This window comes from Triturus cristatus, chromosome 1_1, assembly GCF_964204655.1.
Source record: "Triturus cristatus chromosome 1_1, aTriCri1.1, whole genome shotgun sequence".
In the NCBI taxonomy this organism is placed as follows: domain Eukaryota; kingdom Metazoa; phylum Chordata; class Amphibia; order Caudata; family Salamandridae; genus Triturus; species Triturus cristatus.
In genome coordinates, this window is record NC_140579.1 from 957,810,602 (window position 1) to 957,828,069 (window position 17,468).

At 41.1% G+C, this 17,468-nt stretch overlaps 1 protein-coding gene across 1 annotated transcript in view; it reads right to left on the minus strand.

Annotated features, from left to right (window-relative positions):
• Positions 1–17,468, minus strand: part of PLEKHM1 (pleckstrin homology and RUN domain containing M1) — a 448,316-nt gene that overhangs the window by 157,477 nt on the left and 273,371 nt on the right. Inside the window, exons 5-8 of the mRNA XM_085650998.1 lie at positions 7,677–8,109; positions 7,089–7,302; positions 3,804–4,700; positions 3,000–3,145 (exon numbers count right to left, since the gene is read on the minus strand). Coding sequence (XP_085507124.1) covers positions 3,000–3,145; positions 3,804–4,700; positions 7,089–7,302; positions 7,677–8,109 — 1,690 coding nt within the window. The remainder of the gene's footprint in view (positions 1–2,999; positions 3,146–3,803; positions 4,701–7,088; positions 7,303–7,676; positions 8,110–17,468) is intronic.

The following is a 17,468-nucleotide window of genomic DNA, read 5'->3' on the forward strand; positions in this document are numbered from 1 at the left end:
GGATTGGGGTGCGACCCGAGTGATTACCAGTGGCTGAGATTAATTCATGCATTCCATCCATCACTGCTTTGTATACTTCTTGGAGTACAGGCACAAATTCTCGCCCAGGTTTAAAGTGAATGCCTCTTTTCATACACAAGCTTACATAGTCAGTGTGGACCTTGTACTGGGAATAAAGGCACAAAAGCAACAACTGCAGGGTAGAAATACTAGAGTTCAACTTCAATTCTAAAGATTTGGCTAGCGAGCTAAACATGTAATGACAAATTCGATAGGTCTGACAGTTTTTTAAATAAAATCGTTTCTATACTTGAGTTGGTGTGTTTGTGTGGATGCAGGGGTATTATGCAGGCTTCTGCAGACCCCGGGGTGCAGGGGAGACCCCCATTCAGTCTCAAGACTATGAATTTCTGTGACATATGGGAGCATCAGGTCCCCTTAATGCATTCTACAGGGAACCCTGTAGTTCCATACTGACAGCAAGGAAGGAGCTGAATCCATAATTTTGGGAGGGATGCTCAACAGGACATTTGTGCTCTTAAAGCTAGGTATACAGCAGGGGGTGGTATATTTAGATGGATCAGGCTGAACTTCACTTCTCCCACCTTCGCCTGAGGAAGTGGGCACATTAGTTTTTGACTGAAAGGGTCTCCTACTGACCATATACTTTTGACGATGCATGCCCGCGATCTGCTGTGGATGACTTCCTTTGTTAGTTTCATTCTACATTTCAAACGTGCGGTATTCTTGACACTCAGACTTTGAACCTAGTGGAACAGTTCTAGGGTGCCCACCTATTTCCAGGTCATTATGGACAGCATTCCCAGTTTGGAGTTCTGTGTGATAACCTAATTCATTATGGGTGTTGTAGTCTTGTTTCGCTTTCACTGAACCAATTAGACTCACACCTGAAAATAATGATTTGTAGATGGAAAGTTCAGGACTGGAGTTAGGTGGTCACCCTAGAAATACCAGCTCTCAGACTTTCCTATGGAAGGTGAATAGAAAGAAAGTGAAGGACGCAGCAATAGTAGCAAAAAATATTCTTTCACCAATGCTGGTGGCCATATTGGTACAGTTATAAATTCATCTCCCAAAAAGGCAAATCTGCGAGCAGACCAAGAAATAAAAGAGAAGGTACATCAATAAAGAAGAATTTGCCCAACTACATGACTGGCTGAAAACTTTTACTCATTTTATTGACCATCTCCCAATAAAAGATGCTATTCTGTAAACCTCCATCAGGTGACTAGCACCTCAATTGTATTTGAAAATATTACAAAATATTGTTCTACCTTTTTGACTGTGGCTAATGCCGTCTCCTCCCAGCCACCCCCATGCACCCCCCATGCACTGCACCTGTTCTGCATGGGGGAAGGAGGTAAAGCCTGCCTTCTGTTGTTTAAAAATCAACAAACAAATGACCATAGTGACTGAAGGGAGTTCAAGGAGGCAGGCAAATAATCACTAACCTCATCACTAACACATCCAGGGACACACAAACATACACGTAATACACCTCAGCAACCAAGCAACACATCCACTAAGAATAAAAGCTGTTCTCCTTGACCAACTTAACACACAACAGCATATCAGGGAATTCATACACAACCTCTGCAAAACTCTCAACATTATCTTCACCTACATGGTTTCTTCCGAATACAGGCATCCAACACAAATGGATTTGACCAAGCACTTCGCCATCCACATTCTCATTAACCAGTAATGTTCCTTTAAAGATTATCCCATCAACAAACCAGATTAACTTAACCTAAATACTATGCAACCAATATCCACCAACAACTCATTCGAAGACTCTATCAACAGAAGTCTGAAAGCCAACATCTATACTCTAATAACATTATGATCCATAAACCCAAAACCTTCAACATCAAACTAAACCAAAGAACTCAGGGGCAGCAATTTCTTCATCTTTAAACAAGGATATGAATGCCTGGAAGTAAAAATACCTTTTCCCCGCATGGTTAAAACATGGTTAGGTCTGTACTATGAATCCACCATCACTGAAGGCTCCAATAGATGAAGAGCCCTCTTCAAAGGAGACCAACACTGCCTACACTTTATTCTGGACGTGACCACATTTCAGTTGATAAAGAAATGTAACGTTATCATTAAATGTTTCAAATAATAAAATTGACAAGATCAGATAAACCCCAACAACACACCAATAACTGCAGTAACAGCCCTACTATATCTCCCATACCCGTCACACCCTATCCAAAAGGCTCAGCTTTGAAACATTTTCAAATGGAGGTCTCTGAGCTTTCAAAGAAACCATCTACAAAGACATCACCCATCTACCATCCTAAAATAATTTAACAGAGAAGCACCTACATTCCTCCTCAACACAGCCGAAGCCTCCTTTACACAATGTCGACAAGTAAAATAGACCACCACCTCCCTACTGCTACACAAACTGGCGTCAATGGAACAATCAACATTTCATCCCTCACCAACTAGTCATCAGAAAAAATATAGGAAAAGAAATTAACCCACCCTAAGAAAAAAAAACATGAATTGCCTCTTACCTGATAATACATCAGGCATCAGCACCTATAACGGACCCATGACAAAACAAAATCAAACTCGCGTAGATTCACATCAACTTTGACCTTGTTTTAAAATGCATGTCACTAACTCATATTGCAGTACCAAGCTATCACTCTAACACAGAATCTAACAAAAGAGGATTTAACAACCATATTTTAAGAACTGATTTTCTCCTACTTAAAATGTGCAAAACTGCATTCTACTATATTCCAGCCCCATGCAGTGCACAGCTAAGTGACCCAGAGAGACAGAATGCTTAAGCTTTATGAGAAAATGTCTCTAAGGGGTTTTAAAAATCAGACATGAGGCCTACCTATACATAATAAACCTTCACCTATTAATTTCCATGCAGTCAGAAACCCATACTCTTGGTGTTATATTAACAAAAGTATTTATTGATAGACAAAACTAAAGCAAGAGTTACTCACTGCTCGTTTAGTCAGATCCCAGTTGTGGATGATCCTAGATGGAATGATAGAGTCCTCATCCTGATGACATCTGTCACAGTAGTACAGACCAGAGAAGGCACACAGTTTGCATTTCCCAAAGGAAAATCCAATCTGCTTGGGGCATGCTAAAAAACAAGACATGACATACGTAAAACTCCCAGATGTTAGGGAGTGTGGAACATTACTAATACAGACTAGCTCTTCCTATTAAAGTAGAAAAACATTCTAGACATCGTTGCATGCTTCAAGATTCACTGTTGAACAGCAAGCTTGGTGATGGGCTTTACTGCAGCTGGAGAAATACTGACTATATCAAAAATTATTTTTAAACCATAGTTGGATAAGGTCCAACAGAGAGTATAGGAAAAAAGAGCTGCACATTCCCTTACCTCACCTCGTCCTTGTGCACCCTCTTACATCTAGGCAACCCTAACAGTGTCTGAATCATTGTTTGATTAAACTGGAATGCTATAACATTAAGAGATTTCATAAAGAGTACGCAAGTGTAAAACTCTATTATGTATGATCAACACTGTAAAAAATAAGATGCAGGTAAATTTAGAAAAACAAACAACTTAAAAGGTATATTGCTTAAGACAAACATTCCACACATTTTCATAAAATGGTTGCAATCTGACAATAACTTATTGGGAATAGGAGACCCATTTTCAATGACCTCCACAGAAAATTAAAAGCTGTTCACTCTGCCATCAAAATATGGTGTGACCAGAAAATTGACCAGCTTAAATGGTAATATATAGAGGAGGAAGGAGAACCCTCTACCTGCGCACTTGAAGTTCTGTGAATCCAGTCCTTTCTCTGTGGGGATTGTAGTCAGAAATTGAAGCAGGCTACGTTCTTTTTCGGACAATTTTAAAACTGCCTGAGAGGTCTCATCCTCATCAAATCCATTTATCAAGGCACCATTTGACGACTCTAAGTAGGACTCCAACGCACATCGAATCATCTCTCGCCAAGACTTGGCCTCAGCAGCACTTTCTGCCTGCAGTTTTAAGGAGGCATTTGAGGTAAGGACGCGGAAAAAGGCTGGGCCTCCAAGGCTTGTGTCTGGAATTATATCCCGGATAGTTTCTATACCATAGCTACAGAAGAGCACCTTTTTGTTTTCTTTTACTGTGAAATATTGTAAGGCCTCTAATGACAAAGCAAACACAAATCTGTGCCAGGTTATCCCTTGTTTCATGTAAAGAATAGATTCCTTGAAAGCATCCTGCTCTGCAGCCAGAGGTGAGGTCCAATCATAAACTACCTCCAGTGGCATTTTCAGGTCCATGATGGAAGTTGATTCATTATGCTCCATGATCTCTGAAGGGTCGGGACAATGTAAAATTTCCCATGGCTCTTCGTGCTGCGGACGACACTTGTGCAGAGCTTCTCGCAAACGATCCACCCAATCGTGGGCTTCATTGGGACTAGCAGCACGGAGGTATAGTTTCTTATCAGAGAAGAGCAGCTCAAACCGCCCTTCACTATGAACCATTCCCAAAGACTCGCATCGCAGAAGAGAGCAGTTCTCAAAGCAGGTCCGGTCTTCTTCACTAATCAAAAGGCGTAACTCAAATGGAGACAACTCGCAGAAGAACTCCCTCCATATCCCCATAGCTCCTCGCCGCTCCAAGCGTCCAAGCATCAGAAGTCCACGAAAGGGATTGCTCAGCCCTAAAATAAAATTGATGAAACCATCATTATTGGCATACAGGATAATCAGAAATCACTTTTGTTAGCTTCTTTACACCTAAACATCTTTAGCACCTGCAAAAACACAAACGTAAAATAATTCACTATTTAAAGTTACTATCAAAATTCACAGCAGTGTTTGGCCAATCCCCGAGGGCAATAGTACCCAAGAACGCAAAAATATGTTGGTGGCACACTTTGCTTACAGTGTAAACTATAATATAGTACACTTACTTTTATTTTATTAACTTTGAACTATGTGGCACTAGTAATTTTATACCTTCTAGGTGCATTTTCCTTTGCAGTGACTAAAGACTCAAAATAAACCACATTACAAAGTGGTCAACCAGGATGTGTAGTCTTTTTAAAAGAGTTCTACAGTAGATTACTACATCAAAAAACAGTTCTCAAATAACCAGTGAGTGGTAGAAGGAGAGGGGTGAGAGGGAGTTTCAGACAAATTCAGCTATAACCAAGACATATTCTAGAATCTTGAAAAGGCAGATTTGGCATCTGAATTTTCAAACAGAGTGGAGAAGCAGAGTAGAAGTTCCATGGAGGAACATACAGAGTGACCCGTTTAACACTGGTAGGTTGGGAATGTTGGTTTATGTACTTAATGATGATATAATAACCCCTGAAGTTTATTTGCACTTCAATTATAGCCCAGTAGAATTCTCTCAGTGGAAAAGAAATAGGGCACATTGGTTTTTGGCGGCAATCTTGTAACTGGGTGGAATATATTTTGGAGGTAGGCAAATGGAATTCTGTGGGAGGCTAATCTAAACAATATTCCATAATTAGTTCAGCTGTTGGTGGTAATGTCTAATGAAATTTGTATCTGAAGGCATACAAAGTAAAATTTCCCAGTCCATTTAGCTAGACCGACAAATTAAAAAAAAAATGTTATCCATGTATTTCACCAATATCATTTCTACATCAAAGACCCACTTAATATCTTACTTTTAGCCACTGTGGAGAGTTTACAAACTAAATGTAGTAGTCTAGAAGAGTTATTTCAATCCAATCTTTTGGTAATCGGAGCATTATTTTGCTACTTAACTTTACAAAGCTCCTGGCCATTCATGTACTATTCGTAGAGACAACTGGTGAGATTCTGTGATTTATACGTAGATGAAGCTGACATTCGAAATTAGTCTCCTAGCTAAAATAAGGTGAGGAATCCCACAAATGAACTTATATAGAGCAGGTTTATTATATTAACTGTAACTTCCCACTACAAGTGAGTGTGTAGAACACTCAGAAAAGGGGAGATTTTGGATGCTTTCTGAAGGAACAGGGGATGGCTTCAGCAAAGATGGTTATGAGATATTTCCATCCAAGGTGTATGGACTGCATTGTTTGATGCAATTTGAGATACAGCATGTTTAACAGATTTGGTGTTTTTGGCAGACAAGCGTAGATCATGGCAATATTATATCTCATACTACTTTGTGGCTGATGTATTTTGGGGCCTTTCCAAAGATACATTAGTAAATGAGACAGACAGGCTCACCTACTAAAGTAACAAAAGTAATGAAGGAAGTCAATGTAGTTCTTTTAGGGGCAAAGTAATGGAGAGCCTGGGTTCGAGAGAGAATACATAAGCAACTTTAGAATGACAAACTAATTTACACAAACGTTGCTCCCCTTTACTCATTGCAAGAAATCAGGGATACTGGGCAGAGGGCCTTACAGTTATTGTTGCAACGGTCATTGAGTATAAGGGTGGTGTTGTGTTCTTTATTCTCTGCATAAAACATCTTGTTACGGTAGGGAAGGGTAGTTTCAGTTTGACGAGGTCTTGGGATAACAGGGTAATTATGAATATGGGTATTAGGTGAGGTCCCAGCTTTGGGCAATGTGTCAGCTGGAGTCTTTGGGGACTTCAGTGAGGAACAATCCCTTTCGGCTAATGTGTTTAAGATTAGCAATTTGGCAAGGACCTGAAAGCAAGTTAGTCAGAGGAAAATAGACGTTCAGGCTAGGGTGCTGCCATTCCTTATGGTGCAAACTTGAGTAAAAGCATTCGGTGTGAAAACTGAAAAACACTAACATCTAACCAGCATTGTTCCTGCAGACAGAAATTACATACCACTTGCTATCAATAAATGTGTTTGCTCCATGTACTTATTTGAAAAGGTTTGCTTTGTTTTTATTACTCCCGTTTGCATATAACATACTCTGGTATCAACAGGGGATTGATCAGGCATTACAGTCAAAGTTCAAAAAGTTTCACACAGTTCTAAATAGTTTTGCAAAAAATGCAAACTTCATACCTAAATACATCATTCCAAATCAGCACTAAAATAAAATAAATCAAATCCTGTAACAGTTCCAGTAATCTCCCTGTTCTCCAAAGGAACCTACCTATTTGCCTCCGGTGAACCACACTAAAACCTTTGCCTTCCTGACCAGAAGAAGGTTTTAGTGCCGTGGTACTTGGCTGCTCTTCATGAAGTAGAGACAAAGTTTCTCCATTTAAAGCTTGTGCATCCATTGATGTTGGTGGCAGACTTTCCTGAGTTTGCTCCATCGGAGTTGGGACATGTATATCATCTGCAGATATCCAACTCGTGCTTTTCTGTGAATGAAAAGCATAAAATAACAATATAATCACCACTCTACTAAAAAGAAAACTAAAAAAACAATGCACAATACCACAAAGCAACAGTTTCTGTGAGTATGTAAGAATGCAAGACCAAATTGAGCATATTAAGCATGAGCCTGCACATGGCTTTGGAAGTCCTCAAAGAATTTTGGATTTTTTTACTACCATTATTTACATTTTATAGCAAGAATTGTACAAGGATTAATATATATCAACCATTTGGCAACTGATTATTTGCATTGAAAAATGTCCATATCTGTCTGTCTATATACATCTAGATCTAGATACATTTAGACATATGTACGTATATAAGACCTGGAAATGTGAAAAGAAATTGGTTAACCTACTGGAAATGTTGCAGGTGGAGACGTATGTAACTTGTCACAGGAATGCTCTTGCTTACGATGTTTCTCAAGGCTGCTCACTCCCAAAGGCCTCTCTGTGCAAAGCAGCCTATGGGTAGGCTTGCTGTCTTCACTGGTGCTTTCCAAGAAGCAGTCACTAGATAAATTCAGGTTTGCAGTGAACTGCACTGTACTTTCATTCTTTGTGTCTCCTAAAGGGTTTCCTGCATATACCAACAGTCCATTACTTGTACTGGATTCTGGATCTGGACATCTTCCAATCTCTTCCATAGGACCTGTTTGGAGAGGCGGTGAGGAACGTGTACACGAAGTTGATGACCAGTGCAGCCCAGAATCAGCAATCTGCTGTGATGCACTGGATAGCTCTCCTGTAGAATTAGAGGGTCGGCATACTTCATGGATTTCAATTTGTGGACTAAACAAAGGGGAGCAAGAAGAAGGAAGGTTAAAATTGAGGAACCACTAATAAGTGATTTCCTAGTATTGTTTATGAACTGCAAATTCCAAAATCATTCTCTTGAAGCATCTGAAGGGTTCTTTTTAAACCCATTCTCATCTAAATAGATTAGAAGGAGAAAGACGATCCAGCATCGACAAAACAGAAACACATTAATTTAATACTTAGTTTTTAGCAAACCTTTTAAATGAAAGGATATGCATCTGGGAAACATGGCTTTTGTCATCAATCATATCATAGACATGTATGGCGCGCTAAAAACCTAACTAGAGAGGCAGCTAAGAGCTAAGGTCACCCAATTAAAATAAGTGCATCTGCAACACCCTCCGAAAGTGGAGCATATGGTCTGTCTTTCTCAATTCTTCATGAAGAGCATTCCAAACAAACCAAAGACGTTTGGAAAAACTCTCCCTCCCACCAACGCCCCTAGTAATGCGTTTAGGAAAGATCAAAGAAGTCTTGTTGAAAGATCTTAATGTAATGGCAGGTTGATAAATTTGGAGGCACTGAGTAATTTTATACCTTCTAGGTGCATTTTCCTTTGCCTTGGCTAAAGACTCAAAATAAACCACATTACAAAGTAATCAACCAGGATGTGTAGTCATTTCTATAGGCCACCTTGTGAAAAAGTGTCAAAGTCCTAATGACCAGAAGCCGCTCTACAGACCACATATCCCCGCAAAGTAAGTAATACTACGATCTGTTCTGTAAAAGAAATGCCTGAAGTATCCAGGGGTGGGAAAGTCACCCATGGCCCCTTGAAAAACGCTGTGATGATAAATTGGGTTATACAAATGCTAAATAACAACAAATCACAATGTATGTGACACAGAAGAGGAGAGGCGTGGGCTTATTAGGGAAAACAAATAACTATTTAATTCTGCATCGCTGAGATGTGCTACTGATGCATTTTCTGGATTTCTTTCCAGAACCTGGCCTGGAAACAGACTTTCCAGAACCTCTGGTAGTAAGGACTTAGTCAATGCATAAACATGAGCCCGAAACTCCAGTTGATTGCAACCACCTGGCAACCCACTGAGCATTACTTGAGGGAGATGCATTATAGGTAACAATCAATCCTGTGAAATTTTCCCAGGAATAATAACTAGTGGAACCCAAATCCTCTTTCATCATGAAAAGGCACACTCAAGAACACCATTTAAGCAGGAGTACATTCATAATATTTATTTAAATACAAAATACTATCCTAGCACATACAATATTAATAGTAACTATTAAAACAACGAGCAAGACACTGGCAACTATGTTTACCAAGAGGGTGAATAATAAAAAAAAGTATTGTAACACGGCATAATAAAGCCTCTTTACATTCATATCACCTACCCCTCCTTTCACTCGGCTAACTAAGATAAACATAGCCTACATACCTTTTCAGAACAAGAGAAACAATGTTCAGCAAGGAACAGTCAGCAGCTCCATCTGTGTCTCAAAGTTGGCAATAAGCAGAGTGAAGGCTAGATGGTCCTTCCCTGTAGCCTTTAGCAAGGGGCGGTAATTACAGCTCTGTATGACCCTCAGTCTCAGATCACTGGTATGAAGTCCCTCTGTATCTCATAATTCATTGTTTTAGTTAGCTGAACATTGCTTAACATTTTCAAAATAAACAATTAGCACTAAACCTTCTAACCTTCACTTACTTGCACTCTGTGAAACCTTACTTATTGTTTAAGAAGAAAAAGTGAAAAATAGAGAAATCAACTTCCTTGAAAACTTGTTCTTTGTTTAAAAACAGCTTCTGAAAAGGAAAAGTCAATTTAAATTCATACAGAAAAACATGAATATATATTCAAGCTGACTAAATTGTCATGTTGCATTGAAAAACAACATTAACAAATGTTCATTCAAATTTATGACATATGCCTGAATAAATGAGCATAAATAATTCTGAAAGGGAATACATTGAAAGGAAAATATTTGAGAATTCTAACATTACTTATGACAGTTTCCATCCTATAAGTAACTCTCAACATTGAAGGTGGATCTCAGTCACAAATTCCCCACCATTCCATGGAACAGCCTCAAGTTCCAAGTGCTCAAAGGACATCAGAATGCTTTCATCCAAAGCAATACAACAACTTTGGAAAGTATGCGTCAGACCTCGCTAGGGGGAAAATGAGGCAGGCATGGGCTAAAGGGCCACTGTTGTGAGGCTGAACGTAGTCCAGGGTGTCCATCCTACTGTAGCTCTGCAAACTGGGTCAAGAACAACCCTTTCATCTCTAGCCTCTCAATGGAAGCAATAGCGAGAAGTCAGATCAGGTTAGTGTGGGAGTACATAAGTTCAGCACGCAGCCAACAAGATAACTAAACAGACTAGAGTTTCTCTTGAAAAACACCAGTACTTTCATTTACACACTATAATAATGCACTAGATACTTGATACTCTGGTATGAGTGCAATGCGCTACAAGGAGGCATCAGTACAAGGCACTATCCCCCTCGCCCGCCTTTTCCTTCTACTCTATGGGACTGGGATTCTGGTGACATAAACTCTAACTCAGGTGCAGTGGCCCCTTCCTTCTCTTAGCATAGTCACTTTTGGTCGGCTACATAGCCTATGTCATCTAATACACGTTTCTTCTACTTGGCAGATTAAGCAGGCAGGCAGGTGGATTAACCGGTGAAGTGCAGAAATAAGTGCATGGCTAGTCAGTCCTGCTAGGGAACGGCGGCTGCAGGCCACACAGTTTGTCTCCAGAGGGCAGCAGTAGTAATGGCGGCTTCAGGTGTTGGTCCTCCTCTGGTCTCTGTCAGCCTCACTGTGCAGACGGCCTCACAGACTATGCAGTCTTCAGTCTTGTGAGGGCGACTCCCGCCATGGTGGAGGTGGTTCCGCAGCTCCAGCAACAAAGAGGTAATTCTTGGCACTGCTTGGGGCACAGTGGGAGCAATATAGTCATGGTCTTCATCAGCTTGGTTGCCAGGCAGTAGATCAGCATGTAGTGCCCGAGGCACAGACCACTCATGCGGTTACTCTTGTCGGGCATCACATGTTTGCAGCCTTCACCATTGAAGTGATCAGAAAAGCACACAGATAGCTGTGCCACCATCACGCTGTCTGGGATTACAGTCACAGAGAGTGGGTAACATTTCCAAATGTCGATCTCGGTTTCAGTTGAGACAATCAATCGGGCATGATTCCTCAAGTGTGTACAGCGGTGATGATTGGGATGACACATGACACTGCTCAAACACACTTCTGAAGTGTTGCAGTCCTCAGACGTAGTCTGGGAACGGTCCGCAATGTTGATCATGTTAGTCACTCAGTAAATGATTCTTTGGTGGATGGTTTCTTGCATCAGGGTCAACTGCTTCTAGTCCCTTCTAATAGTCAGCTCCTACTTTAGTATCGACTCAAGCCTTCCCTTTCACTCACAGAGGACTCCTTGTTCAGCTCCCACTTTTATACAGAGTTATCAGACAGGGGATGTGGATTCTCGGTCTGCTTTTTCAGAACTGCTTTGTGTCGATTCACTTTTTAAGTGTCCTCCGGAGGCTGTCCTCCAACCTCAGCCTTTGTCTTGAATGATGCTCTTCACAGTAGGGTCGTTTCCAGGCTAGAGCACCCATATAAGAAGCAGTAAGAGGTGTGAGCAGTGAATATGAAAGCCACACTGTATAGCGATCAGGAAGAGAAACAAAGGAATCTTCACCTTCTAAAGGACCTTTCACACACTGACACACAAACTGCAGTGCCACCGCTCACCTCTGCCATCCACCAAATTGCAGTATCAGAAAGAATAATCAGCAGCCCTTAATATTAGAAAGGACCTAATGGAATTTCTAAGGGGAAGCCTTTTTTCCCCCTTTCCTCACTTCAGTATCTGGGTTCCCTCCCTCCATGCTACAGAATTTCAACAGTGTACTTCCACTGTCCGGGAAAGAAACCTCACATTCACCTAGAATAACTACACACATCAGGCAACCTACAAGCCTGCGTTTACCCTAGTTTACTCATGCAATGCATACTAAACAGCATTAGCATAAATAAACACATGCAGGGGCTACAATTTCAGGTTCACCGTTAGGAGCAAAACTAAGTGAATGGGCCAGTAGGCTCCCATTCACATTACACAGGTAAAAAGAGTATACTGCCACCACCTTGCTGCACGCGTGAAAACCGTAGCAGGAACAGTATTTCTGTTGCCACTAAAAATGGTCCGTTTGGTGTGTCCCTGAAGGTCCAATGGAGGTTCAGGATTATTCGTAATTTAAAGGTAGGCCTAGACCTTTGCGCACACACTAGATTAGGTGAGGCCGAGTTTGAAAATATGAAACCAGGATACCAGAGACTTGCGATCGAGCACGCAGGGCACAGGTCATGACTGTACACCATGCAGAAAGCACTTCCACTGCCACAACATGGTTTCATTTGCATCAATTCATTTAGGAATATCTAATTACATCGAAGTATAATGGGCATAGAAGGGTGTTTATACCCACTGAAACATCACTTTGTCTTAATCCATATTGCAAACTTTGGGTACTTCAAAACGCTTATGAAGTTATACAACTTTGTATAGAACTATAAATTAGGCCCTCCCATTCATTAGCTTGCTTTATCGTAAAACTGGATGTATAGGCAGGCAGCTTTTAAAAGTGTATATCACATGACGATCCAGTTCAGAAGGTTTTGTAACGTCATACCAACAACATCATAGCTACTCAGACAAGAGGTTTCAGTGCGCCTTAAGCCAAATGCCTTATCTATTTTGGGTAAACACACTGAAGGTAGAAACAGAAAGCCCTCATCATTTAACATCTATATTCTTTAGACGTACACTTGGGGTCTGTGCAAAAACACTGACAGTATCATATCTAGATCAAGAATAATGAAGGACAGTAGGGCAAAGAAGACTTGATTTCACTACTGGGCAGAGTGCCCTTACGATTACCCAATGTTATGGAGCTGGACAAAGCTATTGTGATGCACAATACGCAGAGTTGGCATGGAGCATCCTTCTCAAGCAAGTTAACTTGTAGAACCCACTGCAACTTCTCCTGCATGGCTACTCGGGATTCATTTTGGCGGGTGGATGGGAAGGGGTCCCTTATCCTTTTGTGGGAAACCGCATATTGTCTTTCCATTGTTTTAATCCTCCCCACATTCAATAGGTATCTGTAAGAGAATTTTACAGCATGGTAGTCTTCAGCCATAGGCAGGTTGCTATCTCTACAGGCAGCATCTTCAGCCTCAGAAGGGAGGGCAAAACAGCATGGACATTATCTTTATCCCATCTCTAAAGAGGCTTGCTAATGGGATTAAATATCAACATTATCTGTGAGACTGTTAAATTTCTCAAAACTAATCACAATCCCAGAATTCGATCTAATCCCAGACTGATAACTTGCCATATCAATATAATTTGATTTCTCCTACAAAAAGCTCTAGAATATCAAGAAATGGTAATTAAAAAGGTAACTTGCATAGCTATAGTGAGTAAATGAATCCAATATAGGTTGTAAGTCAATGAACAGACAATTTATATTTGCTCCCTCTGTCTCACAATTAACTACACAAATATTGTAAAACAAAAACAGAAATTTACATTTACAGAACTCCTCAAAAAATGAGTAATTGGTTATGAGGGAGAGAGAATTTAAATACAACTTTTACTGTAGATTTATTAATCTCCATGGTGAATTAATATTTATTATGTGCTATTTTCTGAATTATAAGGGCATTCAAAAAAACAGTTCTTCAGCAGTAGGAAGAGAGAACTCTAACATAGGTTTGGGTGAATATTTATGCAAACGAATCACAAATTAAACTTAAACTTGGGTATAATAATAGAAAACAAAAAGGTTAATGGGTGGGGTGCTTTAATTAACATCAGCCAATGTGCTGGGTTGCATTACTGTCCATCTTATTTTGCCTGCTGTGAGATTCCTTCAAGCTTTGCCTCCATTACTTAGTTGTTTGTTGTAGAGGATGCCCTAAGTGCGAGGGATATATCCACATGTGGATCTCGTGCCCTCTGTGCCATAGAACTCAACCTATATCTCGCTGATGATGCCCAAGGAGGGTGAAACTAGTTTGAGGTCCCTTGTGTTACACATTTGGGGAGGACCTGCCTGGTAGTTCGGGCTGGATTCTAACTACTTGAACAGGACCAAGATTGGTGTCTGGTCTGTATCTAGAGACAGATGGTGGCTGAAAAACAACAGGCTGAAATGTGGCCTGAACAATCATCAGTTGCTGAGACCAATTTATTTATTTCAGTGCTTTGTTTTATGCTGTAGAAGATGCCATACGTGTGGAGAGGTTTCCGTGTGTACTGTGCCACAGGACTCAAAGTATAACGGATGACGCCGTAAGGGGCCAAAACTGGTCTATAGGCTGCATGTGTTCCCTTCTTGCGGAACCGAACCTGGCTGCTCATTATGGATTGTTCCTATTGGAGCAAAACAATTACTAATTTGCGTATGTCTGGCCTCTTGCTAGAGAGACATGGAGGAGGAAAATCATGGCCTGGAATGTAGCTTCAATTGATCGCCATTGGCTGAGATATTTCAAGTATTTATTCTATCATCCTGTTTGTTGTTTTTCTGTATTATCACATCAGCAGCAGAACAGTTTTATGAGTCACAAGCTTATCTTAGGTGCGTATGTAGACCCATTTAGACTTGCAATGAGCATAACAAGTATGAGTATATGGCATAGTCAAATTAGGGATTTAAAATGTATTATTAGTATTAATATATTTGTTCTCACTGTCAACCACTCTTGAAAAACTCATGCTAAAGCTCTCAGGTCATACAAGATCCAGAGTGAAACATGCATTGGCAACTGCAAGATTTAAAGAACCTTAAAATGTAAAATGTGATCAAACATAGTGAACTGTGAGGCATGACCTGAGTGGCAAACAAGGTAGTCTAACTTCTCTAGAGCTCCCAACTCAAAATCAACACCCCCCAATATCCAGCAACATCCTCATGAGATGCCGAATTGCCCCCCGCCCTGACTTCTAAGAGGGGAGCGGGCACGGGGGGGCAGACGGTAGCGGTATCAGGAGACTGCGCCTTGGGCTTGTAGTGACTCCGCAACATCATTTCAACCCTATTATCAGTTCGAGGGTCTCATCGGGAATGTGATGTTTGTTTTTTTCAGGCCCAGGAGCTGGTTGAGAAGAATCAGTTTAAAAATAAAAAACGGATTTCTCTGAACATTGTTCTCCCATAGAAACATGAAGAAATCTTTGCTTTCCTACTAACTATGGGTAATCATACCTCCCTTGACAATTCGGTTTACAACTAGTCTGATCACAAGATATTGATTTATAAATATGGTGCCTCCCCCCACCTCTTCAGCCCCCAGGTTATCACAGTCCTGATGGGATGCTCGAACTAATAATGGGATCCAAAAGCCGTCGACACCAAGGGAAGGACAGACTATAAACGAAGCTCCCTGAGAAATAAGTCTGTGCCACTTTTTCTTTATTGTCATAAATGAAAATCAGACGTCCTTCAAAGATACCAATAACCTTTCCGAATTTTTTGTGTGTGTATTTATCTCTTCACTGTCACTATTTTGAAACATCGGTTATGGTCACTACTCCTGGGGCTATCTATTTATCATTTATTTCAGCAAAAACACTTCTTACAAAAATATTTTGGTGCTGTCTTGTAAATATACGTGATTATTAATGTTTTGTGTAAATAGAAATGAATAAATCAACTCAGTTCGGCTAAACTGAATACTTGCTAAAACATTGGATCAGACTACATAATTGCAAGGATTTTATAACTCTTAAACAGAATAATAACTGCTCCTTACTTTGAAATGTTGTGTGTGACAATAGTACATTGTTTCTATGAATGAGTTCCATGTGAATACTTGTTGGAAGCTAATACTTAAATACTCAATTCACATGGACATATGGTTTTCTCTTGCTATTTGAAAGTACATATGGCATTAAGGCATCATTGCTGCAGTTGGAGTCAAAAGTTGATATTGTGGCCACGGAGGTCACATGCTGCGTGCAGACATCAAGAAGGTCGATGATTGAATCACACAAGCGAAGAATACCCTGGACCAGCTTAAAGATGAGTCAGCGGAGCCTAAAGCGATGGTGGCCCAACTGCAAAAAGAATGTGCGATGATACAGTCGTGGATGGAGGACAGAGAGGGTCAATCCAGATGCAATAACATTCGTATCGTGGGGGTCCCATAGAGGGTGGAGGGACCCAGTGTTGAACTGTTTGTGAAGGACTTTATCCTAAAAGTACTACAGTCCAAGAAACTGTCCAATTTCTTCTCAGTGGAGCGAACACACAGTGTGCCTGTGCCACCGCGAAGACCTGGGGTACCACGAGGACGATTAATGTCTGCATCTTCAACCACAGGGACAGGACACGTAAACAGCAGGACCGAGAGGAAAAATACAAGATGTTGTTCCCGGCACAACTTTGGGTGCTGATTGCCCCACAATGGTAAAGCCTGAATCTTCAATTTCCCAGAGGAAGCCTGGGATTGGCTGGACAGTTGGAGGCTGGTGGAGAAGCAGCAAGTTGGGGCCCAGGTAAAAAAAGACGCTCCAAGGGCTAGTGCGAGACATGGCCCTAGTCGTCCCTCTAGAACAGATCCTTCAAGTCGGGGACAGTGGTAGGTTTGCAGCGCTCACTGGCCGAGGAGGAGCCACCTTTCCCGGAATAAAACTCACTTGAAGAGAGAAAAGATGGCGCTGAAACAGGGCAGAGCGACCCATCCCTCTTCTCAGAGGGGGACCATTAACAACACTGGACACAAGGGAGGTAATATCTATAATGTGACACTGCTTCAGGATGCTTTCACTGGGTATGAGATGTTGAGCTACAGTTGTTGTGGAAGTTGCTACTTAGGGGGACAATTTCTACTCTTGTGCTGCAATCACTGCACTGAGGTCAACAGTTTCACTTAACATGTGGGAAAAGTTGCTATTTTTCTTACTGGGGCAACAGGCATCCTGCGAATTGGGAATGACAGGCAGTTTGAAGCTTGTATTGTAGGGGGCGGGGTGGGGGAGTTGGGAGGGACTTGTTCATGTTTTTATGATTATGGCACGCTACACCACCACTACCTGGGAACCACCTCAGATACATGATGGGAGCATGGGCCCCGAATATCTATGGTCAAGACGTCCAGTCCCAGGCACACACATAGCCCCTTAGATCGTCAAGGGGATAAATTAAGCTTTCTATTCATGTTAACGGCCTATGGCGCAAGATCAAGACAGGGATAGTGATGCAATATTTGTGCCAGCATGCTCCTAACTTTGCACTGATTCAGGAACCCCACTTGAAGGGGACAGATAAAAT